General features: G+C 29.6%; 2 protein-coding genes across 10 annotated transcripts in view; one reads left to right on the top strand and one right to left on the bottom strand.

Annotated features, from left to right (window-relative positions):
- Nucleotides 1-4,646: 4,646 nt before the first annotated feature.
- Ssl1 (general transcription factor IIH subunit 2 Ssl1) lies at nucleotides 4,647-25,932 on the bottom strand. The gene is made up of 7 exons (XM_075381488.1): nucleotides 25,781-25,932; nucleotides 25,105-25,167; nucleotides 21,324-21,525; nucleotides 18,796-19,104; nucleotides 11,217-11,476; nucleotides 8,232-8,484; nucleotides 4,647-4,855 (listed from the first exon to the last, which is right to left on the bottom strand). Exons 2-7 carry the CDS (start codon nucleotides 25,161-25,163, stop codon nucleotides 4,730-4,732), a joined length of 1,209 nt encoding a protein of 402 aa, XP_075237603.1. The 5' UTR covers nucleotides 25,164-25,167; nucleotides 25,781-25,932; the 3' UTR covers nucleotides 4,647-4,729.
- Nucleotides 25,933-25,975: 43 nt separating this feature from the next.
- The window catches only part of Chro (chromodomain-containing protein chromator), a 137,401-nt gene continuing 136,502 nt past the window's right edge, over nucleotides 25,976-26,874 (top strand). For 8 of the 9 annotated variants that reach the window (XM_075381143.1, XM_075381140.1, XM_075381147.1 and 5 more), the window contains exon 1: nucleotides 25,976-26,093. The gene's annotated coding sequence lies outside the window, so the exon portion shown is untranslated. The remainder of the gene's footprint in view (nucleotides 26,094-26,874) is intronic. The other variant, XM_075381148.1, reaches the window with a different exon arrangement.

The following is a 26,874-nucleotide window of genomic DNA, read 5'->3' as shown; positions in this document are numbered from 1 at the left end:
TAACTATAATCTCGTATAGAATCACAAATATTTATTAATAAACGCTTTATAAAGATATGATATGATATTTATGTATTTATTATTGATTTTTTATAATTTTATTTTTTGTTAATATGACATATGTAACAGAAACCTTATCAAAGCATGTTCGATGCATGGATCTGCATTTAACTAAATAAAATAGATTAATATTTATGAATTATTATTATTTTTATCAAACCAAATGAATATGCTTGTAACATAATTTTACTTTTATAATATTTTCAGATTATTTATGTCTTCTTAATTTTAAGGATGATCCATGGTCCAAGGAAACAAAAAATGAATACAGAATGAAGTCAGATAAAGAAATTAAAAAAATAAAGCGCTTGAAGATTTAAAAATCACAATCCAAAAATGAAGACTAAATTTTATGGGACATATGATTTCAATGGATTCAGATAGATTGAATAAAAAACTTTTTGATAAATTTTAGAAATATAAAACTTCACCCCCACACAATAAAACAAGTAAAGGAAGACCTAAATAAAGCAAATATAGAAATAAAAAATTATCAAGATAGAAAAAGGTTTAAAGAAAAAATTTGCAGAGTAGAGATTCTCATGAAGCAAAAAAGAAGAATGTAAACACGGGACAGAACAAACAACTCAGCATAGTGAAAAAATTTTGGAGGAAAATCAGAACAGAAGGAATTTAAATATTTGCAATTATTTGCAAAGTTGTATTTGCATAGTCCTCTGAAGGCCTCTTTGAAAAAAAAGATTAGAAATATTATGTTTGCTTATTAGACTTACTTGTGGGTTTATCTATTTTTAGCTTCCCCATTGAAATGTGAGGCATGTAAGGTCTGGTCCGTTTTGAATTTGCTGCCTATATACCATAATGAAAAGATGGTTGCGTAGCTCAATTATTTCAATCAATAGTCAGCTGCTAATAATTGTTTAGTCATTTCTTTGTTAATTGTTTATTCATCCATTTGTAATGAGTAATATGATTTGTGATCCTGACAAGAATAAAGTATGAGGAATAATCTGATTTTTGATGACAAAAAATAATTAATCTTGCCTGTTTCCAAGTATATTATATAATTAGGCGTGGCCTGCAGCAAACAAAACAACTTTTTAATAACAAATCTTAACAAAACCTCTTGTTGCATCATACATTTAAAAATCCCACATGAAACCCTCGTTACTACTTTAGAAACATCCTGCTTTTTCTTTTCACCGGTATTTCATTGTTAACAAAAAAACTACATGAGGTTATCTGTAAAGTAAAGACTGTTTCATTGTAAAAAAAATTATTCATTTCTCTTAAACTACATATCTTATACCACTTCTCTAAATAATCACTAAAAATCTAAAAATTACTGGAAACTTGACTGAACTCTGAAGTATTAAAAAAATTAATCAATATTTTACCAAAACCCTTAGAGGCTGCTTTGTAAAATTCAAATGGTACCCCGCCTGTGCCTGTACTTTCTGCAAAACTACATTTAATTCTACCTCATCAGTTGGAGAATTCAAAGTTTCATCCGTCCTAAACAGTAACGTATATGCAACTGGAACCACCCTTCCCATGGAAATGCTGCACCATTCACTTGCTGTAATTTCCCCCATACATTTAAATCCCTTTTTAAACATTTTACCATTTCCCAAAAGTCCCCTGAATCCTGAACTTTTAGAAATTTATCGTTTACCCTTTTAAAAAAATCAGATTTCTTTTTATTACATAGACAAAGATAATTTTTTCTTTTTTACAAATAAATAAGATGCATTCAGTTATTAACTTGTCTGTATAAATTTAAGTAAGCAAAACATTTTTTCTTGACCTTAAGGCACACCCAGTCTAACTATTACAGATGTAATAGTTACATGGTTACCTGGTTGCCTAGTAAACCATACCCAAAATTTTTTCCCCAAAACTGCTCCACTGTGTCATGAAAATCCTTAACTGTACTTAACAACTTTCTTGATATACAGCATAAATCTACAACCGAACTTCCCATACCCTCGTAAAAGTCCATTCTCCCATAAGAGAGTCCATTCTCTCTATTACTTCAAGGCAGTTCCTGTCAATCCCCTATTATACTATTGAAATACCCTAATGGAACAATAACATTTATATCACTTAACAGTATTTTACCAATATTTTCCATAATCATCCTCCCATATCCCACTTACGGTGTGGTATTTAAGTACACCAGTACCATGAAAATACAAATATCATCCCATTTTACTGTCGTAGCTGTCCATTCTACTGCTTGCAAAAAACTATAATTTTAATCCTGCAAATTATATTTATAGCCTAGTATAAAATACCTTTAGCCCTTCTTCCATAACCTGAACTTCTAATTGCTGAACCCATACAACCTTGTACTCCTGACATAATTTTCATATCGCTCAGCTTTTCTCTTCCACCCAAGTCTCACTCAAACATAAAATATCATACTTCTTTATAAAAGATAAAAAATCATGCGAATATAACTTACTGCTGAGTCCTGCTACATTATACCCTAAAATCTTTAGCACTTTATCTCTCTCTCTTTTCTGAGACAACTTCACATATTTTGAATATCCCAGGTTTACCCATTAATTTTTTTTAACAATCGTAATTGAGCATCTTGTTCAATTTAACCACCCTGTGTCCTGTAATCCGCACATCAATCGTACCGTTGCCATCAAAGTAAATTTTTGACCCTCCACAGTCAGCTGATCCACATTAATAACGTTTTTATTGATGTGTTTTTGGCCTTCGAATGGCCAAAAGCTTATCCCTTTTTTTCCTAGTCAAACAAAAGTCCTTGTGTACAATTATACCAATTCCTTGTAACTTCTTGTATTTTTCAGAATACACTATATCGCTATCAAATGGCAAATGTACAATAATGGGGACATTATCCTTACAAATATCCCTCAAAATCACTTGACAGTCCTCATTGAATTTAAATTTCAGCCCTTTAAATATTAAATTATTACGGCATGTCTGGTCTTTATAATTGTCCAGACAACTCAGAATTTTGGCATTTTCCTCCTTTAAAGTTCGCACTTTTGTTCTTTTAAATGATCTATTTTCCTCCTTAAGATCACAAATCATAGTTGATACAAACAAAATATCTTCTTTCATTGCCAGCTTGGCTAAGTTTTGTTTGAAGATAATCTTCAGATCCAAGGATTTATTTCGCTACCTGGTGTTACCCGTCAGACGAATTGAATGTGTTCCCGTTTTCCTCCTCAAGATTGTGGCATTACAAACTTGTGTGTAATTTAAATAAATCATTGTAAGGAAGCATTGTTTACCCGAAACACAATTAAAAATGTGTATAAATAATATAAAAATCACAGTTATTAAAAATAAACTGATTTAAAAAATGTTTCAAGTTTAATAAAATATGCAGAAATTATAATAAACTAAATGCAAAGTACAGTAAACAATAAAAACACGTGTAGCAATAGGCAACGCTGATAAGGGAACGTACCACACTATGTCTTCACTCAATCAATGCTAGAACTCAGTTTCATATAATAAAGTATACAAAATATATAATAATAAAATTAATTTATTTAAAGCATTTTAAATGTCAGAGGAAGGACTCTATTGTGATGTATTCTCATTATTATTTTTATATGTACTTGCAATCCAAACCAACTATAAATACAAAAACAAGCGTACATTGTGGTGCTTGTAGATGAAAAAACAATTTACACCCATTACTGAATGACCACTTGTATTATTTTATATCTAGTGCAAAAAAGAACTGGTGTTAAAATAATGCTACATCTCAATGTTCTAGGTGAAAACAAATCAACTGATACAAACACACATTCAACAGATGAACTTTTGTAAATCACTTCATAGTATTATGACAATGTAAATATTTATCATAATGTGCAAAATTTTATTAATGCACTAAATTTGACAAATATAACATCCTAAACGAATAAACACAAATGTATAATCATTATTATTTGATTAAGAGTGCTAAAGATGTTTGCTAATCACACCATAGTGGTACAACTAACTACAACGCCATTAACAAAGAGCTTAAGTGAAGGTGAGTTTTTTAAATAAAATTTATAATTTTAATTATTGTATCTTAAGTATAGCAGTGAAAATATTACATAATAAACAGTTAATTTTTAGACAATTCACTGCTTAAATAAAATTAAAATTGAGAATGTAGCCCTCAAAAGGAATCTTTTTTCGTGATTTTTTTTGATCGATTAATTAATTGATAAGTTTTTAATTTTAACTGATTCTTCAAATACTCAGCTGGAGAGATAGTCTTGTTACTTGATATCATCATGCGTGTAGGAGTAAGACATAGGGCAGGTTAGGAGGTATTTGTAGTCCTGGAGCAGTCAACAGTGTCACCTTGTGTCTCCTTCAATGTACCTCCACTTTTAGCATCTCATCACACCTGTTCACAGTTGATTCATAGCTCGCCAGGTGTCATGTAGTAATGTATAATGAACATAAACCTGTCCAGATTAATTGAAAATCCAGCCTAGTGTTTCTATTGATATTTTATTAGGTCTTTTGTGAGCATACTTCTCTTTATTTCAAAAGTTTGCCTTCAAGATGGGTATAACAAATTTATTGTATGACCCAAGGTGATCAATAGAATTCAATAACAATACTACTTTTAATAGTAAACATTTATTTACATAATTATTAAAGTACAAAAAAGCTAATGATTAAAATAATAAAGAGATAATTTCTTAATTAATTATTAATTAACGTTTTGTTGAAATGTTTTTTGATTAGTTGCACATCCTGGACACGTATGTAATGTATCGTGAATAAAAAAATCACAATCTAAACAGAAAAACTGACTACAAGGTTCACACTGATATACCTGAAATAAAAAATAATAAATTATTAATTTAAATAATACAACATGGATTTTACAATATTTATAGGCTTTATTTAAAAAGGGATTGACTGCTACAGATATTACTTCTTAAATGACAATAACATACAGAAGATATCTATTTCTAAGTGAAACTGTATCAATACTTTTTAATATAAGTAATTTATAGATACGTATTTATTAAAAGAACTTTCATATTAAAATTTTTTTTTTTCCCAAAACTTTAATTATAAAAATTGTCTTCATAGATAATGTGAAGTTATTTTACGTACATACTGGGTGTTTAAAAATGGATTTCACAACTTTGAAAGCAGATAAAAATTTATTCATATAACACTGATAGACAAAAAAATTTCTCTTTTTTTACTGTTTCTCAAAGTGTGATACCATTTCTAGAATTGCTTTTTTGCGTACATTACAGATCTGTAAATACAATTTTTTATCACCCTTAATTTTAAGTAAATTACACTTAATGCTTTTCTTTTATAAATAGTCTCTGGCACATCCCGAATTAATGTCAACGGTAATCGGCTAGCATGGTAGTATTACATTTACCTTTAGAGCGGCTTTCCATCACTGAAATGTCTTGATGAAAACATTCATTGTGCTCGTCACTTACGTCTCCAACATCCGGAAAAAAATCCAGATGGGAGGGGAGGAAATGTATTTTCAAAGACATATTACGTCCCACAGTTCTGTATGAGGTAAAACGTTGATTAACAATATTGTGGTAATTGTCAGATTTTTGTTTGCCGAGAAAGGTTTTGCAAACATCTTTAAATGAAGCCCAAGCTGCACTTTCTACATTATTTAACATAGAATTAAATACATCATCTTTGACAAACTCTCTTATTTGAGGACCAACAAATATTCCTTCTTTAATTTTTCCTTCACTTACATTTGGAAATTTCTGCCTGATGTACAAAAATCCAGGACTATCCTTCTTCATTGCTTTTACAAAATTTTTCATTAGTCCTAGCTTGATATGGAGAGCAGGTAAACATATTTTTTGGGGTTCAACTAAGGGCTCATGAATAATACTTTTCCCATTTGGAGTTAAGTTGTCTCGTTTCTTCTACTCTTTGGTAATATAATGTTATCCCCAGCTCGGCTGTCCCATTCGCAAAGAAAACACACATACTTAGTATAGCCTAACTGCATGCTTAAAAAAGTAGCTATAACTTGCAAATCACCACATATGTTCCAGCTGTGTTTTTTATTATTTATTTTTTCAAGAACATCTTTCATCACATCGTATGTCTCTTTCAAATTAATACCATACGTGATTGGTATCGAAGGATATTTGTTATCCTGTTGTGTAGTAGAACTACTTTTAAACTATACTTGGACGAATCTATGAAAAGGAGCCAGTCCTCAGGTTTATGAACTTGTCCTAAATGCAAAAAAGCTCATCAGTATTTGTGGAATAAACCAAATAATTTTCATCAAAAAAGTACTGAGAAAGTTCTTTTTGTCGGCTTCGAAAGCCTGAAATTTTTGTATTTTTTTAATGTAAATTCCAACCTTGCAGTCTTAATCCTAACAGTTCAGCTTGATTTTTTGATAAATTTAAATCCCTACCCGAGTCATTTAATTCACCTTGTGGTATAAGATGTGGCCGATTGGAAGATAAATCAAAATCATTATTGTCTTCTCCAGTAACTGCCTGATTTCTTCATCGCTGCTTTTGAAACATACATTCACAGGTGGCACAGGAACTGGAATAATTTCACAGTGAGGTACAGGCCTGATTGCAGATTGCAATGAAGGATATTTTTCAGTATGTTTAGATTTTTTAGAAATTCCAGATACACTTGTTAAACAAAACAATATATGATCCTTTAATTCACACCAAACCATAGATACACCAAATGGCAAAGCCTTCCATGTACATTTCAGCCATCCTATTTAATATACAGAATAATTAGTGCGTACTATATGAGGAGCCCATGTCTTATACTGATCACCAATTTTATACTGAAAGTACAAATGATATGTTTTTTTAAATTAAAGGTGTAATGTTTTTTCTATTTGATTTTACGGTAAACTCACCATATATATAACAAAAAGCATCCACATCATTTACACAATTTTGAGGCATTATGACACTGCACTGTTAACAAACTTAAGACAGCAATAAGACTAAACAATTCGTTTACCCGGTGCTTAATACAAACAACACAGCTGTGTTTTCAGCTATATATTTTGACCTGCACAGACATGATTAATCTTGTCAATGAAGGCTCAATCTTCAATATTAGATATGATGTCATAATATGTGACTATGAAATGATTTTATTCTTTGTCTAGTACTGTTTATTTATAGCTTACAAATTATGTTAAAAAAGTTAAACAATAAAAAATAAGCTAACAAAATACAATATAGGAGCTTAAAATGCTAACTATACGTTCAAAAAAAGAAAAAAATTCCTATAATTAAAATTTAAAACCTTTTCAAAAATGGTGGGTAATAGAAAGATTCTGAGTTCATATTCATTTTCAGCATCAAAAAAACAAATTAAAATATGTATCGTATGTTAGGAAACAAAAATTATGTTTATTAGTGTAACTTATAGATTCGATTGAAGTCTCATTTCAAAGCAAAACACATCAGTTTTGACTCGTGTAGTTCATTAGTACCAAATTTGGCCACCAGAGCTGATACCAGTGTTATTAAAAATGGATACATTTACTAGTACAGAATACGCTTGCTGTGTGTTTTGATTTCACAATTTTCAGTAAACAACTGCAATTCAATGTAATATTTGTAGAGAGAATGGTAGGTAGCCTCCTAGTAGGCATACACTTTACTCTTGGCACCAAAACTTCATCGAAACAGGTTATTCTGTTAAACATACAAAATCATTCATAAATATAAATTGTAGAGAATTTAATTATGAGAAGATTGATGTAAATAATGCCAACAAAAAAGAAATAAAATTTTTGTTATTTGTTTAAAAAATGTATGATTTATTGCCAATTTAACAACGTTATTGTACGTCAAACATAAAAAAACGTGACTTGACCATATTTTTGGCATTTTTCATGGAATATATCTTAGAAACTAAGAGATATACAGTTCTGGGACCTATTTTTTCGATTTCCCAGCTCAAAAACCTTAAGAAACAATTGAATTTGCTCCTTAATTGACCTTCCCAGAATTTCAGAAAGCCTTAATTTACCCGGAGGAACTGAAACTCGGGTGACATCTTTCACCCTGTATAACTTGCTAACGAAGCGTTTTCGGACCTATGTTTATTTGAACTTTTTTCTTATTTTTAGCCTCTAGAATGAGTTGTCAAAGTAATTGCCCAATCCTCCTGTATAATTATACAATAATATAGATAAATATTGAACTTACATATTTGTTATCAGCATGTGAGAAATTTTTCTGACACGCATAGCATGTACTATCCTTAAAATTCTCTATATCAACTTGTTTAAATGCCAATACAGGAAATAAATGATGATATGATCTCGCTAGATGAGGTGCAGAAACCAATGTAAGACCACATACTTTACATTCGACTGGTAATTCACAATATTTGCTACGACATTGAGGACAAAAATAACCACCTGTTTTCAATTTGCTTTCTTCTTCATTGTCCAAATGACTGAAATAAACAAAAAAAAATTTATTTAACAAATTTATGACAAGCAAAAAAATATGTATGTCCACTAAACATAAGTTTAGTGGACACTTAACTTATGTTTATAGATTTATATCTAATTTATTTATTTACTTCCTGCTTTAAGTTGTTTTAAGCAACTAACTGTTTAATAATGGCTGTTAATGAGAGATGAATTTTTGTAGTATGTGAAAAATTCCAAGTCTGATTGATTCGAATCCAGGATCTTTGGGATAAAGCAAAGATTCTGTAGCAGTTTCAAGTTAATTACATAAATGTAACTGCATTAAAAGTCTGATGACAAAAATTTTGAAAACTCTTTTTTCAATTTTAATTAATATTTTTCCTTTTTTTATTTTGTGTGAAAATATTCACAAAAAAATTACATTATTCAAAAATGTTACACTGTGCTTAGTGTTGGACAAAAAAATATTTTCTTTGTTAAAAAAAATTAAAATTAAATTTTATTTAATAAAAAAGCAACTACATTTTATAAATAGTGTCTTATATAAATTATATTATTTCATTTTTAATAAACTTTAAAAGAGAAGGTTTTCACTTACATCGATTATGAGGGTGAATTAAATTTAATTGGTAATTTTGCTACTCTACGCACCAAGCAAGTTCCGAGTTGAATGGCAGAGTGGGGGAATGTTCGATGTGTTCTTAGAGGGGGAAACCAGCTTGGTTAGCTTCTCCGCTCTGCTCTCTCATCAGTACAACCATGAATGAGCAAGAAGTTCTGTCATCTGTTCTACAACTTAATCATAAAGTTTTTAACTAATGAAGGCATTAAACCTGCAAAAATTTTTAACTCGTTTAAAGATACAGTTTGGGGATGCTACACTTCCCAGAACTGACTGTATATGTGGGCCAGACAATTTAATGACAGGCGAAAAAGTGTAGAAAATGAAAGTCATGATCAACGCCCAAGGTCAAGTCTCACAACTGATAACAGCTGTGCTGTTCGAAAGCCTATCAAAGGTGATCGCCAGTTCACTGTTGAAGATATTGCGTCAGAAGTGGGTATCAGCTATGGGAGTACTCAATCCTGATCGTCTTCAAAATGTTAAATGTTGTTATGAGAGAGATGATTTCCTTTTTGTTTTATAACTGGAGATGAAACTTGGATGCATCATTATGACCGAGGTGAAAAAAAGCAGACCGTGGAATATCGGTACCTTAGTTCACCACAATATGTAAAAAAAATTCCCTTGATAGTGTTCTGGGATTTCAAACATGTATGAAATGTTTGTAGACTTTGAAGCGGTCAACAGTAAATGTTGTACAAGACATAAAAATGTTAAAACACCTTAACCTTTTCAAGCTCAGACTAGGTTATTTTATTAAAGTTACTCATCTTTATGTAGTCATTCTCTGTACGACTTATCTCTTCACATCACTAGGAATGGATATTATTTTATTTCTTTTAAAACTTTTTTTTTTGTAAAGAAATTTTAAAACACTTTTTATTATACACATAAACAAAATTAAGCCTTCCTTGAAGAAAACTAAGAACTCATTAATTACTGCATTCTGAAAAGGAAAAATACATTTAAGAAATTTTTTTCAATTATTTAAATGATTCTTGAATTTTGAAAAGATGGAAGCCAGTCTGTTGATATTTATTATTGGTAAAATGAAGCATATTAAGAATATTCGAATATCTGTCTCTACCCATCATTTCATAAAATATTGGGGAATGCAATGTAGCCTGTCTGTTGACCAATACTCTTTTGTAGAATTTTTCTACAAATTGTAGAATTTCTTGGTATAACTCAAAAATGTATACAGTTCATCTATGTCAGGTGGTTTCAACTGCAAATTTGAATGACAAGATCGGTTTGTTGAGAGGCTTGGGTATAATATGTGTTTGTTTCATTCTCTACATGTTCAATAATTTCGGGCGTTATTAGACCTTTAATGAGAAGAAATATATCCTGGACACAAATGTGATGAATCTGCCATGTTTACTAACAGCGTTCAACAAAACCTAGTTTTAAAACGCTGGTAATTTAATTTTATTCTCTCTATTTCCAGCTGTTAGCTGCAATTTATCAACAGTGCAAATAGTTCATATTAAAGCCAATCCAATACAGCACATACCGGTGAAAGAATTATAATAGTTGGATTAACACGATGATAGTACTCAAATGATAGTTCTAAAAATGAGTTTACACGACTAGTCTGTGTGGACAGTTTACTGCAGTCGCATAAGCGCAACACCAGTCCCGAAAAGGCTAAGAGATGTCTGTGTCATGTTCAACAATCCAAGAAGCTTGTAATTCTGCAACATAATAATGCTCAGCCATACACATATAGCATGCAACCGCTTGTGTTTGTGAAGTTGAAATTTGACCTATTCCATACGCTACTTATTCATAAAATTTGGTACCTTGTGATTTTCATTTCTTTCTGCAATTAAAGGTATTAATTTCACTATATATGATCAAATACAGTGAGATCACAGCGGTCAAAAGACCAACATAATTCCTCATTAACGGAATGAAAAAATTGGTTCATCATTGTCAGGAATGTATAATTGTAAATGGTGACTACGGAAAAATAAATGTATGTTTTTGTACCAAATGATAAAATGTACTTTTATGGCACATCTCTTTCATTTGCAAATTATAAGGGACTACATAACATATTTCAGCCACTCCTTGTATGCATATATTCAATAAAGAATATTTGAGTTGAATTTAAATACATACCACATACACATTGATAATAAACTTTCACGTTGATCGTTAGTTTGATGATGAGGAAATCCCATTTTGATTAATGAAGCTTCTTGACATGTCGCAGTAGTTGCAGGTGGTGGTTCGACATGTTGAAATAATAAATCACGAAAATGTCTATCATCTAATACAACATTATAATAACCACCAGTTTCTCTGCACAATGTACTACATATTTTTACTTCAGCTGCTAAACCTATAACCGATACTCTTACACCACACTGTTTTAATGACTGAAACAAAAAATAAATTAATATAAAAGAAACATAGTTAAAAATGTATAAATTAGTTTCAATTTTTTTAATAATTAAATCATACCATAAGGTTTATAAATTCTTATAATAAATTAATTCTGATATGACTAGTGTCTGAAATGAAATAATTTTAATAGATGAAGGGAAAAATCTACTTATTACAATAGATCACTCTTGATCTATGGTAAAAAAACACTAAAACTGTAATTGAAAATCTACCTAAGCAATTTTTTATATTCAGTATGCGATAAGAAAATCAACAAAATTATTTTCATTTTCAGTACTATCGGAGTTGGATTTACATGGTTTGGGCCCAAACAAAATTGCCACCCATACGTCCCACCTACCTATCCCATAACTGTCCCTTGGCTATCTCCTCCTGGATCCAATTTTTAATCAACACTATTCCAACTATTCTAATAAATCACCTTCATAAATCATAATAGCTTGTAATTATTTTCTTTCAAAATTTTAAAACATAGCCAAGTTATACACTGATACATCCTACTGTATACTTGTACTTCCTATGTTAACTTTCTATACTTTACTACCGTAATTACAAAGGTGAAAATTGACCTTTCAAAACATGGTGTAAAAAGTATTAACAGATAAAAATTTTAATGTATAATATAGAGGTTACATTACCAAAAAAGCTAACTTACATATGTAAAATTTCTAAACCAAATAAAAATGCAAGACATCAAAACTGCTTATGTCTTGCTCTGATACGAGCAAAATGATTAATAAAATCATGAAAATCAAGTTACACAGTCAAATCTTTTTCGATCGCTAAAACAGCTAGATGAACCAATCTTCTCAGAATGGGTAGTTCTCAAATTATTTTTAATTCTTAATAAGTGTCGAAATTGATCTTTCACTTGCACAGCTTGCTGTTGGTGTACATAAAATACACTTTAAAGTAAATACTTTTGTTAGGATATATGTTCTGAAAATATTTCAGTATTGGAAATCAGTTAAGTTGCAATAATGACATTTATTCAAAGCATTGGCATTGTCTAATTTGTCTCGAGTTAAAAGTTCCTTTAAACGAAGGCACTCCACCATAAATGAAGATTCTTTAATGTCAGTTGCATAAATTTTCTGCAAAGAAGATGCCGCTCAGGTAATTTACTCAGCATTCAAGCTGTATGGATTTGTTAAGAAGGAAAATCTGCTGAGAAACTCAATATAGACAGTGATTCTTTTGTTCAAATTTGAAAAAAATTTTGTACTTTTCACTTCTTTTAAGATACTCTCTATAACACTTCTACTCATTATCTCAAATCAACTCGTGCAAATTGTATTTGAAAGATATAATGATTTACCTTGACCACAGTTTCCGTGCTTATCAATGCGGGCTCTTAAAAAAGTTTCAAACTCTGCGATAGTTTTGCCACATCATGTTGTTTTCATTATTAATGGAACCCGAGTTCACCTTCTAAAGGCAAGGCCACATGATGCTAGCTTCTTGACCACAGCAACTTTTACACTCTTTAAAGCACAGCCCACCCATATGAGTTTGTAACTGGTTATCAATCTTCCCCATTTCAGCAGCTCTGTGTTTGTAGGTTAACACATTATTGAGATAAGTATGTGAGTTTTCATGTTCTTTAACCTTCTTTCTTTTCCTGTTTAGCCTCCCGTAACTACCGTTCAGATAATACTTCAGAGGATGAATGAAGATGATATGTATGAGTGTAAATGAAGTGTAGTCTTGTACATTCTCAGTTAGACCATTCCTGAGATGTGTGGTTAATTGAAACCAAACCACCAAAGAACACCGGTATCCACGATCTAGTATTCAAATCAGAGTAAAAATAACTGGATTTACTAGGACTTGAACGCTGGAACTCTCGACTTGGGAAGACGCGTTCACCACTAGACCAACCCGGTGGGTCATGTTCTTTAACCTGCTGGTAACTATATTTCCAATCACTAAATCCACTGTCACTGAATTGACTTAAGTTAGACAAAACTGTTTGCAGGGGCCACAAAACATAGTTTATTACCCTTCAGTGGGGGAATAAACTATGTAATCCTTATTCACTAGATCTCCATTAGCAAGTTCTGTCAAACAATGCTTTGTTCAAAAATCTGTTTTATCAAAGTATATTCTTTTGGACTGTTTAAAGTTTCCATCTGCATTTTGATTGAAACCATTTTTAGCAATAGTCTCTTTAATTTACTACAATACTGGATCATTACTTGGCTTCAAATAACCAGTAATACTAGCAATACAAGTATCAATCTTCATCTTTTTCAGTGTTGGATGCAATTTTATTTTGACCTTCACTTTTGTTTGACAATGATATGAGTCTTGGTTGATCATTACCTTGGTCCTCATGTTCGGCAGTGGGTACAACAGGATCAACAAAAAACTCCATATGTTTCTTCATTGATCCTTGAACCTTTTGAAGGTGTTGAATCAGATTGGGAAGAAGTATCCCCTATATGAGGATTAATTTTTTTTAAAAATATTTTATTTTAAAGTTTTACTTATTATTATTTCATTCAATTAAATTTTCCTTTTGTCTGCTACTTTTCAGTATTTTGCACCAGTAAGCCTTGTATCCATTCATTTTTTTGGTTAAAATAATCTAACCAAACATAACTTTAAACCAAAAGTATACTAAATGATCTGAGTACTTATAAAATAAATGCACAACAATATACTAGGAATACGATTTGAATTGAAGCAAGTTACATTTAAAAAGAAAGAAAGTTTTTTACATTTTAAACACAACAAAAACTTTCACTGAAACAGCAGAATAGTAGGAAAATCATTATGTTGTAAAAACAACAAAACATCAGATTGTCAGCTTCAACAGACAACAGACTTGAGCACTTACGACAGCTGGCAGTAAACATTCTGGTCGGTCCAGACACTTGGCTTGTCAAACGAGGCTCAAAGTGGTGGTCCACGCCACATGTGAGACAGTATCACCCTCACAGTACGGCGTCACACTGCCCACATAGTTCATCACCAGTTACCACTCTCTCCCACGGATGTATGTATAACCAATCGTACACTTACTGACTTCACTTGCTCGCTAGCAAAAGATGTTGTGCTACAACAGATCTGCCGCAATTATTGTGTTTTAGACTATTTTGAAAAGGAAATTTGTCATATTTTATTTTGCCTGTAGTAAGCACGTGTAAAATTTATTTTTGAAAAAAAGATTAACATTTTTTCCCAAATTTGCTGCCCTGGGCCCAGGCCCATACCTAAATCTGGCTCAAAGTACTGTATATAAAGACTAATGAAAAAATCACAAAAACTATAGAAAACTTTTCAAATAGTAAACTGAACCAAAAACATTGATAAATAAAACTATTTTCACAAATCTAATGAAAACACTTTCAATTGGTATTGCAACCTATCTAATGACAGTTAATATTATTTCTTGTGTTTTTTTTAACGTGTTCAAAAAAAATATTGACTAAATGGTTTCTGTTCATTTAGTATATAATTGTTGTGTGTTTATATACTCCATAATATTAAAGTATATAAAGTTTTGACTCTTTTTTATATGTGTATGTGTAGAATATAAAGTTATGATCCAATTTTTGTCGATTTGTATGTAAGAGATGACAGGTAAATGTTGACTTGGCTGGTATGAAATGCTTTTAAATGTTTGTTGCATCTTTATTTGAAACCGAGTCTTGAATGACCAAATGTAGACTATTACAAACTCAGAACAATTCAATTATCTATTCCAAAGGCATTATGTTAGTTTGGTAACTGTGTTCTGCTTGTAATGTCTTTCTTTTTAATTTGTGAGTTATTTTCTCAATTTCAGATTATATATGTTAATATGATCTATATTTGTTTTTATTTTAATTATTTTATGTAAGAATGTGTTGATGAGTTTAGATGAATTCTAAAAGCAGACAGTTTATGTGAGGCTGTGTGTTTTTAAGTGTTACTGAAAAATATCTGTCATTGTTGTTTTTCTACATATTTTGAAAGTATGTTTTTTTGTTGGTTGTTATTTGTGATGGCGAGGTCTTTGTTTATTATGTTCATTTAATTTGTAGCATATTTTGTTTACACATATTAACAGTTGTTGTTCATATTATCTTGCGTTGCCTTCATACAATAGAACATTATTATTTACTACTCGTACATGATTTTATACTAAAGACATTTTTTTAAACACTTTAATTAATTTATAGTTATCTTAAAATTATGGTTATTTTTTTTTTATGTATAAAAATGAATTTAATGCTTCAGGGGTGCCAGAAAAAAATCAGAAGTAAAATTTTGCTATTTAGAAAATAAAATTACAAAGGATAGATAAAATTTAAATATACACAAATATATCAAAAACAAGTTGGCGCAAAGTTTTCATGTCAAAAAGAAGTCTGGTAATTAATGTAAATCTAAGAATAAGAAAAGTTTCTTAAAAATGTATGGGTCAATTGTAACATATTACAATCAACAAAACAGACATTCATAGAACAGAAAGAAAAATAGACGTTTGAAATGTGCTGTTATAAAAGGATGTTGAAGTTAGATCAGTTGATAAAAATGAAATGAAAAAGCTTTAAGATTAATTGAAGCGAAGAAAAATTTGGGAAAGGTAGAATATTGTAAAGAGATGAATTTATGTTGGTTGAGGGTCATATATCAAGACATCAAGGTTTTATTTAATTTATTAATAGAGGGGCATGTAAATGGTAAAAATGATAGAGGAAGAAAACAGTTTGAATTTACAAAATAGATAACTTGGGATATGTAGTATGTAACAACAATTATGCCAAGGTTAATAGATTAGCACAGAACATCAAAATGGCTTTTAATTATTAAATAAAAATTTAAAAAAAATATATTTTGAAAATTATAAGAAATGTTGTTTTAATTATTTATTTATTTTTAATGTTTTACACAATTAATATCAACAAAAAGATATATATTTTAACTTAATGTATTAATTAATTCTTCGAAATGTATTAAAATTATTTTATTTTTGTTAAAAATTTCTTCTATCTTATCATTTTATTTTCAATTTATACATTTTCTACACAAATTTCATTAATAAATTCCATGTAATTATAGTAAAAAAAATTAAGAGACAAAATTTAGGCTTCACAGCATTTCAATGCACGAGACACAAATTGGTCCCTCAGTGAATAAGACAAAAATGAAGGTTCTTATTATTACAATACACTGTTTTGTTTAAGGATGAAATAAGGAAAGAAAATTATTTCAGTAATCTGAACTTCAAGAATGTAGGTTGTGTGGTTTTTTCCACAATGCACGATAAAAAACTTTATATAAAGTTTTTTTTTTTACATCACTCTACTTTTCTTTTTTACTTTTCTGGCATCATTCCTCTAGAGCTATGCTGTAGGAAGGAAAGTATAGTAATCAGTCAAAAAATGGGGTATGGGTTTTTTTGCATTTCTCAACGTTTCATAACATACGGACCCAAAAAAACAAAAGAAAGTGGTGGGTAATGTTCGTACATATGTAAGCATGTTTGAAGTTTAATAACTTTTGATTGGATAAACAGATTTGATGAAATTTTGTACAGAAACTTTTACACATGAGGCAATTTGTTGGTAAAATTTTGGAATGAATATCCCCACAGGGTTAGATAGTTTCTTGAGGTCAATTTTCTCAAAATTTTGCAAACATCATCCCAGTTTATATTAAGCTCAATACATGCATGCATGCTTATCTTATCATTTTTACAAAACTTTTGCCCCAAAATTCCCCCTTCCCCAAAAATCAAAAAAACTATCTTTTCATTTATTGCATATTTTTTTAATGTTCCTAAGCATAGTAGTAGAGCAAATGACCTAAAAAAAATACTTTGGGAGCCATATTACAGGTGGGGGAGTGATCAGTTTAAAAATATATATTTTTTAATACTTTTTTGGTTTATATAAACTTTTAATAATATATTACAATAGAATTTCATCATAATTTATCCCCACCCAAAAACAAAGGTAGAAAAAGGTAACTTGTTATTGGTTATATATTTTTTAATGAATTTTTTTTTAGTTTCTTCTATTTAACGTAATAAAGAAAAAAATCAAACAATTATCTTGGAAGTTGATTTTGGAGATGGGAGAACAGAAAAAATTAAAAAATACTGTCTTTTTTTAAAACTTTTTTTGGTATATTTAAATAATGTTAATTTTACAAAAAAAAACATCATAAATTAATACCACTCCAAAAAAGAAATCTTAAGAAAGTTTTTTCATGTATAATTATTTTTCCATTACATAAGAAAAACTAACTAATGCCAGGGAAGTATTACAACTGTGTTGTCAGCTTCTTTTTCTTTACATTGGTAACATAATTCAAAAGGAATCATGACATATAAAAAATAAAATATTTCTAATGTAATTAACAGTTTTTTTAAATGTTTAAAAAGATTTGTATACTATTTCCAAGTCTTTTTAATCTATAATTATTTCAATTTAATGGCGATTTAAAAAAAAACAGTCTAAGCACATCCCCAATCTCAAATTGCATACTACTCAATCTCAAATTGTTTGCTAATCTAAACAACAAAATTATTTTACAAATTAAATTTATTTTGTAAAAAATCAGCTGTTATAAAAATAATGTAAAATTTACAATATGTGGGAAATTATTTAGTAACTTTTGAATGAGAAAATGTACAAAGAAGCTAAAGTATACTGGTTTTTTTGTGGGGAGGGGTGAAGAACGCTTCAGACAACTAAATCTAGACAATGCAAACATAATAATTGTAAAATTTAATAAAACATAAATAAAATATAACGAGATCTGAGAGGAATGTAAAGGGCCCCTTCTTGGATAATAGAAAATTAAATAATATAACAATTATAAGAAAAACAACTACATTAAAAAACTGTTCAACACCAATACAAAATACAATCAAAAATGATCATTTATTTCACATGACAACAATATTAAATTCTACATAGAGTAGTAATATCTTGAAGAAATAACAATACCCATTCTAAAACTTCCTATCATTACCCAAGATTCGGCAAATGTTTCTGGGCAATTTAAACTTACATAAGTAACATATGTAAGTATATTGTTGTAACCATCATAATTTGCTATATTGTAGCATATCATTTTTGTCCTGAAAATTAGATGCAAGAAAGACCCTTAGCAGTTGGAAATTACAATTAAACTAAAACATCAAAATAGGTCTCATAGCCCAGCAGTATGTATAACTTAAGACCCAAAATCGGGTCTCATTGAAGTTAACCTGTTAAGTAGTAAATTAGGAAAGGCTGACTAAACAATTAAAAGGGATCTAATACTGTTAAAAAAAAAAGAAGAAACTAACCACAATAGTTTGAGTTATATCACCAGGATCACAAGTAGTTAAACTTCCCATAATGATAAGTACTTCACGACTAGCATGAGTTGGTAACATACGCAAAGAAGAAAATGCTAAATCTAATGCATTTTGTAATGAAGGTTCACCACTACACTGTGATGGTTGACTGAACTGCGACTGTATAACCGATAAATGTTTTTGTGCATTACCAGCAAGTTCGGCAATTTTATCAGCACGTTTATTTTTAGTAATAATAATACCCATCTGACTGATTGGATTTTGATCAAAAAATTCATCAATAAAACCTTCCAGTAACTGAAAAAGAAATAAATCAAATTATTAATATACAATACAATTAAAAATATCACAGAATGTTTCATAATTTTTAATCTACGAGTAATAATAAACAATTGTAGTAAGATAAACAGGCGCAGTTTTTTGGCATTTATCAGTTGTGCCCGCAGACTTCCTATGACAATTTTAATGTACATATTGTTAACTTCTAAGCAAATAAAATAATACCATTACTTTTATTTTATATTAACAATATAATATTATAGATTTATATTAGATATTAATAATATTAATACCTAATATAAATCAGCTGTTCGTATAACCATATGTTTACTAGTAACTTTAGAGTATTGCCACTTTGGCAGCCAGAAAAGACTAGTCTCATTACTATATTTATAGACCTCGTACATACATCTACATGACAGTTAAACTTGTCTCATACTTCTCTGGTGTAATTGTAACCACCACGTTATGCAGTTTCACATGTGGGCCATAATAGTGGAAGCTCATTGTTAATAAATGTAAAAATTTGCAGATGTCAGAGTGGTGATATTCTGTCCTGCTGGTAAAGGAATTCACCAGAATCTGCTTGTACCTGTGGGAAGACAGTTCTGCAATATTTTCAGATATCAGATTCCCATAACACTGTTTTTCACAAAAAAGTACAGACCTTTTCTCAAATCTCTACGGAAAACAATAACTTTGCATTTAACAACTTTGATCCCAAAATCCTAATGTTGTGGCAATTCTGCTTTCCACTAAAATGAAACATAATCTTGCCACTGACTATTAAGCTTGAAAGAAAAAGTATCACCTTCCTGCTTATCGAGGATGAATTCTCAAAACTCCACATATCATCATCTGCCACCTCTTTGGAGGGCTAGTACAGATTGAATCCTGTGTGATTTGAATAACAAATATCACCGCAAAACATGCACACCGACATTCGAGGAATGGCTAGCTCTTAGATGAGATGACAGGTGGAATTTCCTAGCGTGTTTTTTTTTCTTCAGTCATTTGACTGGTTTGATGCAGCTCTCCAAGATTCCCTATCTGGTGTTAGTCGTTTCATTTCAGTATACCCCGTACATACTGCATCCCTAACAATTTGTTTTACATATTCCAAATGTTGCCTGCCTGCACAATTTTTTCCTTCTATCTGTCCCTCCAATATTAAAGCGACTATTCCAGGATGCCTTAATATGTGGCCTATAAGTCTCTCTTCTTTTAACTATATTTTTCCAAATGTTTCTTTCTTCATCAATTTGCCGCAACATCTCTTCATTTTTCACTTTATCCACTCATCTGATTTTTAACTTTCTCCTACAGACCATTAAAAGCTTCTAATCTTTTGTTCTCAGGTACGCCAATTTCAAGTTTCACTTTCCACATAAAGCTACGCTCCAAACATATACTTTCAAAAATCTTTTCCTGACGTTTAAATTAATTTTTGATGTAAACAAATTATATTTCTGACTGAAGGCTCATTTTGCCTGTGCTAGTCGGCATTTTATATTACTCCTGCTTCGTCCAACTTTAGTAATTCTACTTTCCAAATAACAAAATTCCTCTACCTCCATAATCTTTTCTCTTCCTATTATTACATTCAGTGGTCCATCTTCGTTATCTCTACTACATTTCATTACTTTCATTTTGTTATTTTTAGTTTCATGCGGTAGTTCTTGCGTAACACCTAGCCTATGTACAAAACTCTATCGGATGAGCTCAACATTTCTGTCCTACACACAAGGGTGATCTGCAAGTTTCTTTATAAAAGCAAGGAAATCAGCAGTTTGTTGAAACAATTGGTGTAAATTTCAAATGCTTTGACCGGCGGTGGTGCAGAGCCAGACTATTCTCAATAAAAATCATGCCGCACAGTTGTCATAGACTCATAATTGTTGAAGAGAAGCATACAGAATGCTTTCTGTTGCAGCATCGCCAACTTAATGCAGACTGAAGGGAGAACATCATGAGAGGGTACCTGCTGGTAACCGACTGAAACTATATAAATATAAGTATGTATATGTATATGTGTATATATGTAAAAAAAATCTAAATCCATTTAGATCATCAATGGGTACTTATTTAAATAAAACTGAGAAAAAATTTAAATTTTACAAACAATTAATGACACATATTGTTTATTTAAAATGAAAAATTAATTTAAAAATATGATACATTTTATTTAACATTATTTATACATATATATCCATAGAATAAAGATACAGTACAAGTACCTTAATAGTACAAAGTTGTCTAGTCGGTTTTAAATCTTGATCCAACATTGCTTCTGAACCATCTAATATAAGATAAAGATGTCTCATCATACCAAGACGTGTATGACCTTTTCTTTTTGCCTGACGTTTCCGTTTTGCTTTCTGTATAATTTCATTAACTGATCCTTCCAGTAAGCCTTCATCATCTTCTTTAATCGCTTCCCTAAATTTATTAAAATAAAAAATAAATCCCAAATTATTTTTCTTTTTTTTCTTTGTGATCCTAATTTATGATCATATTCAGATTTAAAAATGAACAATAAACATTTATTTAAAAAAAAATTGTATATATGAAATTATTATTAAATAATCATCAATGAAGATATTATAATAATAAACTAAATAAACAATTTACATAAATCTTTCCGTGTCTTTCTTTTTCCTGTTTAGGAAAAAGACCTTACATCTACGAACTGACAAACCAATTTTCTTAAAATCTGTCTCAAGTGTTTCTATATACGGGGCAATGATCGTAGTAATTTTTTTCCAAAATTCATTAAAGATGCGGGGGAGATATCACGATAAAACAATTTGTTACCTACAAAGCAAAACATTTTTTTTGAAAAATCAACCTCCAACCTTTTAAAATTGACAGATAAGTTTTTGTTCTTTTGCTCCCTTTGCTTTGAATATTTTTCAAAGATTTTTTGAAAGTTATATTTTATAACACAGCTATCAAGAAATATTTGTTACTTTTTTTAAATTATAGGCACCGTACCTAAAATGCAGATAAGTTTTTTAATCAAACATTTTTTCTTATTTTAATCTTTATTGAACAGGATTTTAAATTTACGAAAGTAAACCTTACTTAAGCAAATTTGTAAAGCTTAATCTGTATATGAATATTTTTAGAAAAACCTTTCTTAAAATTTACTCCCTACCTCAAAAAAATATGTATTCTGGTTTTTGGCTCTAACGCTTTTAATTTTTATTTTAAAAAAAGTTTTTTTTTTGTATTTTTCTTCACCACTTGAAAGGCTATTAAAATTAAATTAGCTTTGGCACCTATATTATTATATTACAGATCCAAAATGAAATGCAATTTTTTTCATTACTTTTATAAAAGTTTTTTTTTTCAATATTTTAAAACAATTTCTTTTAACATAATTTTTTTTGTTAGGGATCAATCACTTCCTTACAATTAAATTCTTCTTAAATTTTCCCCACAGAGTAAGGAAGCCCCTAAAATAAAAATAATATTAATTATTTCTGTTTTTTTTAATATTATTTATTAATATTTTCTACAAAAATATCACACCCATTTTGATATGTTATAAATTTACTTTGTTTTTTATTTCTTTATCTAATTTTGTCTCATTATGGTGTGTGCGTGTATATATATATATATATATATACACACATACATACATACATATGCTTTGTGTATCATACCGTAATATATGGATTTATTTTATGTGACCAAGCAAGATTTGTTTTTTATGGATTGTGATATTATGATTTACTGGTTAAAAAAAAGTCCAAAAACAATTTAATTACTTTTTATCAACATTTACTTTTTCATCTAAAAAATGCACTTATCTATTATCAGTTTTTATAGTAAATGTCAATTTATCGTTATATGAATTTAATTCACTTCAAATGATTAAATTTTTAATATTAGTGTTTAATAGTACTAAAATGTCATTTACATATCTTATCTGTTAAATTATATTATGTCTATAGGTAACGAATAAAAATATTTCTTAAAATTTCTAACAATAAAATATGGCAATACAACAGTGTCAAAATAACTGCTAATAATGACATACCCATTGACAAATCTCCATTTAATTAATCATAACAGTGTAAAATAATTTTGTTTACATAGATCTGGACATACTCATTGTCCGCCCTTAAGAGGTCATCATTGCTAACAAAATGCCTTCCTTTCGGTCTGTCACATGTTGAGAAATCACATAGAATGAGGAAAATGTTAAAGGACTGCAGGAAGTGTTCTCTAACAATTTTATTCCAGTAATGGCCAATTACTCTAAGCAAACTTTAGGGTGGTGCACTGAGGCATTATTGCAGAGAAGAAATCATGTTTCCATCTGTGAGTTTGAACTTCCTCAAGTTACAAATGTGAGAGCTGCGACAACTTTAGGTAGGTATTCCTTGGTAAAACACTTCCTTGTAACTAACTATTTTCTGAGTTTCCAACATAACTTGCTCTAAAACTCCTCTCACACTAAAAAATATGGCCACCACTCTATTCTTCACTGATCTGGATTTTCGAACAGCCACGAGGTTCTCCTCATCTTCAAACACCCACACTTCGTTCTGAGTTTTAGTTGGGACTTCATAATAGTAAGCCAAGTTTCATTAACTGCCACAATACTGTACACATAGAGAGATTTCCCATTTTCAAACTTTTTTGGCATTTTACGACTTCATGAAATATGACATACCATCTGATTGTCAGTCAAGTTATACGGCACCCAAAGGGTTACAAAGATTTCTAACTTGAAGGTGATCTTGCAGAACGGGACGAACTAATGGTGCGTTAATGCCCAAGGATACTTCTGTTTGGGAGTAGGTTGCATGCCTCCCTGTCTCAAGTATTTTTCATACTGCAGTAATGTTTACCTCTGCATGTTATAAAGACAGTAATGGATAAAGACAGTCAACCTGACTTTGGAGTGGCCTCGAGGTTAAAATCTCCTCTCCAAACACAGGAGTCATTTCCTCCGAACACTTAACTCATGTGCAAAATTGTATGGTATTTAGTTTTTGACAAAGATGACATCACTACCTCTTTTCATTAACACAGCTGAAAAGCAAATGATACTAACTAGAACAGCTACAGTGTAGGTCAGAACTAATCTAAACATGCAATAACTTGTGACTGCTTGAGATTATCATTCCATCATACTATTCCTAGTACCCTCTGTATATTAATTAAAATGATTCTACTTAGATAAAAATTTTATATAATTAACAATATTTTTTTGAATTATAAATATTTTTATATATTTTTTGTGAATATCACAATTTTATGATATTTCATGTTTCTTTGTTTTAAAAACTGAGTACACAAATAATTACAGTGTTTATTTAGCTAAGTAATAAAACTAAAAGAAATTGTATAACTTTTCTTAGAATTCAGAATCTTAACATGTTTAAACAGTGGATATATGTATGAGAAGTTTTCACCTTCAAATGAAATTGTATAATTTATTAATATTATTGATCAGTTGATGTTTTATAAATACAGAACTATACCGTACATCATAAGTTAGTTATAAATTTATTTATCAATTACGGATAACAAATTTATTTTCAAATAACTTTTTTTTTTAATTAAAAAAATCTTTAAAATAAATAAAAAAAGTAAAGGATGCTCAAATTAAATGGCAATTAATAGAATATTATATAGTAATATGGACATCACATCAAAGGAAGTATTTTGAACAATATTTAAAAAAAGCTACGTATTTTAAAATGAAATAAACATGTAATTAATTTATTTAACAAAAAGAAAAACCAAATTTATTAAATAAATCTCATGTCATAAAGCTAAAAGTAGTTTTTGAAGAATGGCACAAAAGCAACTAAAAAGAATATTTAACTTTAACGTGTTTTATTTAATAAATTTAGTTCGGTTTGTAGTTAAAAATTAATCATTTTCATTGAAAATCATCAGATACATAAACATCACTAGTTTATAGTATTTTTTCTTATAAAATGTTAATTCATATTGACTAACCGTAATCTTATTAATAAATAATCCAAAGTTACATACCAAGTTTTTTCGTAACCGGTCTCCCACCGATACTCCTTTCCATCTTCTTCTTCTGCCATTTTACTATAACAAAAATAATTATATAAGCAAAAATGTGCAATAATCAGGAGCAACAAATTAAACAGATGAATTAAGAAAACAAAATAAACTCATTTTTATTCTATAAAAAAAACCTCAATTATTTAACTACAGATCACAGTTTTTTCAACGATGGCACAATTTTTTTAGCATTTAAGGTAGTTAATTCACATAATTCTTTCTTAAGCTCTTCTACAAAAGAGAATTATGTATAAATTACATTTTATTATGTATATTACAACAGTATGCAAACAACAAACAATATGCGTGCAGCGTAGATACTCTCAAGAAATTATAACTGAGCTGATAGATATCTAATAATATAATATAAGATCATGTAAATTTATTAAATAAATAAAAAATCATGAATGAATTGAAATTGTTTACAACCTTTAGCTTAACTCAAAACATGGGCAACATTAATAAGTTGGTTAAAAATTACAATTTCGAAATTAATTAATTTTAATGTTAATTTTTACATAAAGAATTCATTCAATAGATAAAATAACTTCAAGGTAAAACCGTATTGATTTAAGTTATATACATTTTAAGGTTATATTTATGTTTACAATTGATTTAAAATAAGTAGAAAAATTACCTTATATTCAATTAATCAATCCGTAATAATTTTCAATTCAACTATTTAACTGATTTTATCGTTAAACAACGCAAAAAGTAACGTAAATTACTTAAATCTTAATACAACATCTACATAACCAAATAATATTTAAACATTCGTTCAAGGCGCCATCTTGCCACTGCCTCTATTAATCTTGTTAGCTTCTGCGTGGAGATTGCGCCAAATAAAGGGCAGTGACGCAGTGCAGTGAAGTTGACTGTATTAACTCGCGATTTCTTCTCTGTTTCAAAGTGAACAAGTGTTGTTTATTGTTATGAGCTGCAAATAAAAGGTAATATTAAGTTTTTATTGTTCTTTAATGCATTTTTAACAAAATAATTTAATTAGTTTTATGCTCATTGTGATGTTGAAATCAGGTTCTTACCCTGGGCCAAGCTTCTTACTTCTGGGATACCTTCGTAGTTTTCCAAATTGTATATTACCATCTTTATAACTGTACTGATTGAAATGATATCCTTAATTATATATTTAAGATAATTAAATAATGCTATTATTTTTTTGCGTAATGGTTACGAATAATTATCAAATGTTGGTTAATTTTTTAAATTATTGCCAATATGGCGTCCAAAAACGGTAGTACCGAAGTCAATTAGGAACAATAATAAAGTTACCCATTCATTGGTGTTAAGCTGTTCCAAATTAAAACAGACGTCATTGGGTTTTCTTTTGCTTTGCGGTAACGCTGATATTTGCCTAGTTACTTATTATTGTGGAACGAGAATTCAAAGTATCTGCTTTGCCATTGATTGATAAGGAGCAAGAAATCTAACCTTTAAAAGTTTTAAGTTTGTAAACTATAACCTAACCATCCTTGGTGATTACGTTGGAGAGTTTTTTAGACGTCGTGTTCTTTATTTATTTTTTTTTTCTTTGGAATCTATTTAGTTAAATCTAATGTGGGAGTCCCGTACAATCGACTGCTAGTCCTTGAGAATTTTTCTTAAATAAATCATTCATGCATTAAAAGATTAATTATGAAAAAATATTAAAAATTTATTAATTTTATTTATTTATTAATCGTAAAATGATAATTTTTAATTGAAATAGCGCTT

This window comes from Lycorma delicatula, chromosome 13, assembly GCF_047948215.1.
Source record: "Lycorma delicatula isolate Av1 chromosome 13, ASM4794821v1, whole genome shotgun sequence".
Lineage (NCBI taxonomy): Eukaryota > Metazoa > Arthropoda > Insecta > Hemiptera > Fulgoridae > Lycorma > Lycorma delicatula.
This window is presented reverse-complemented; position numbering and strand designations above follow the sequence as displayed.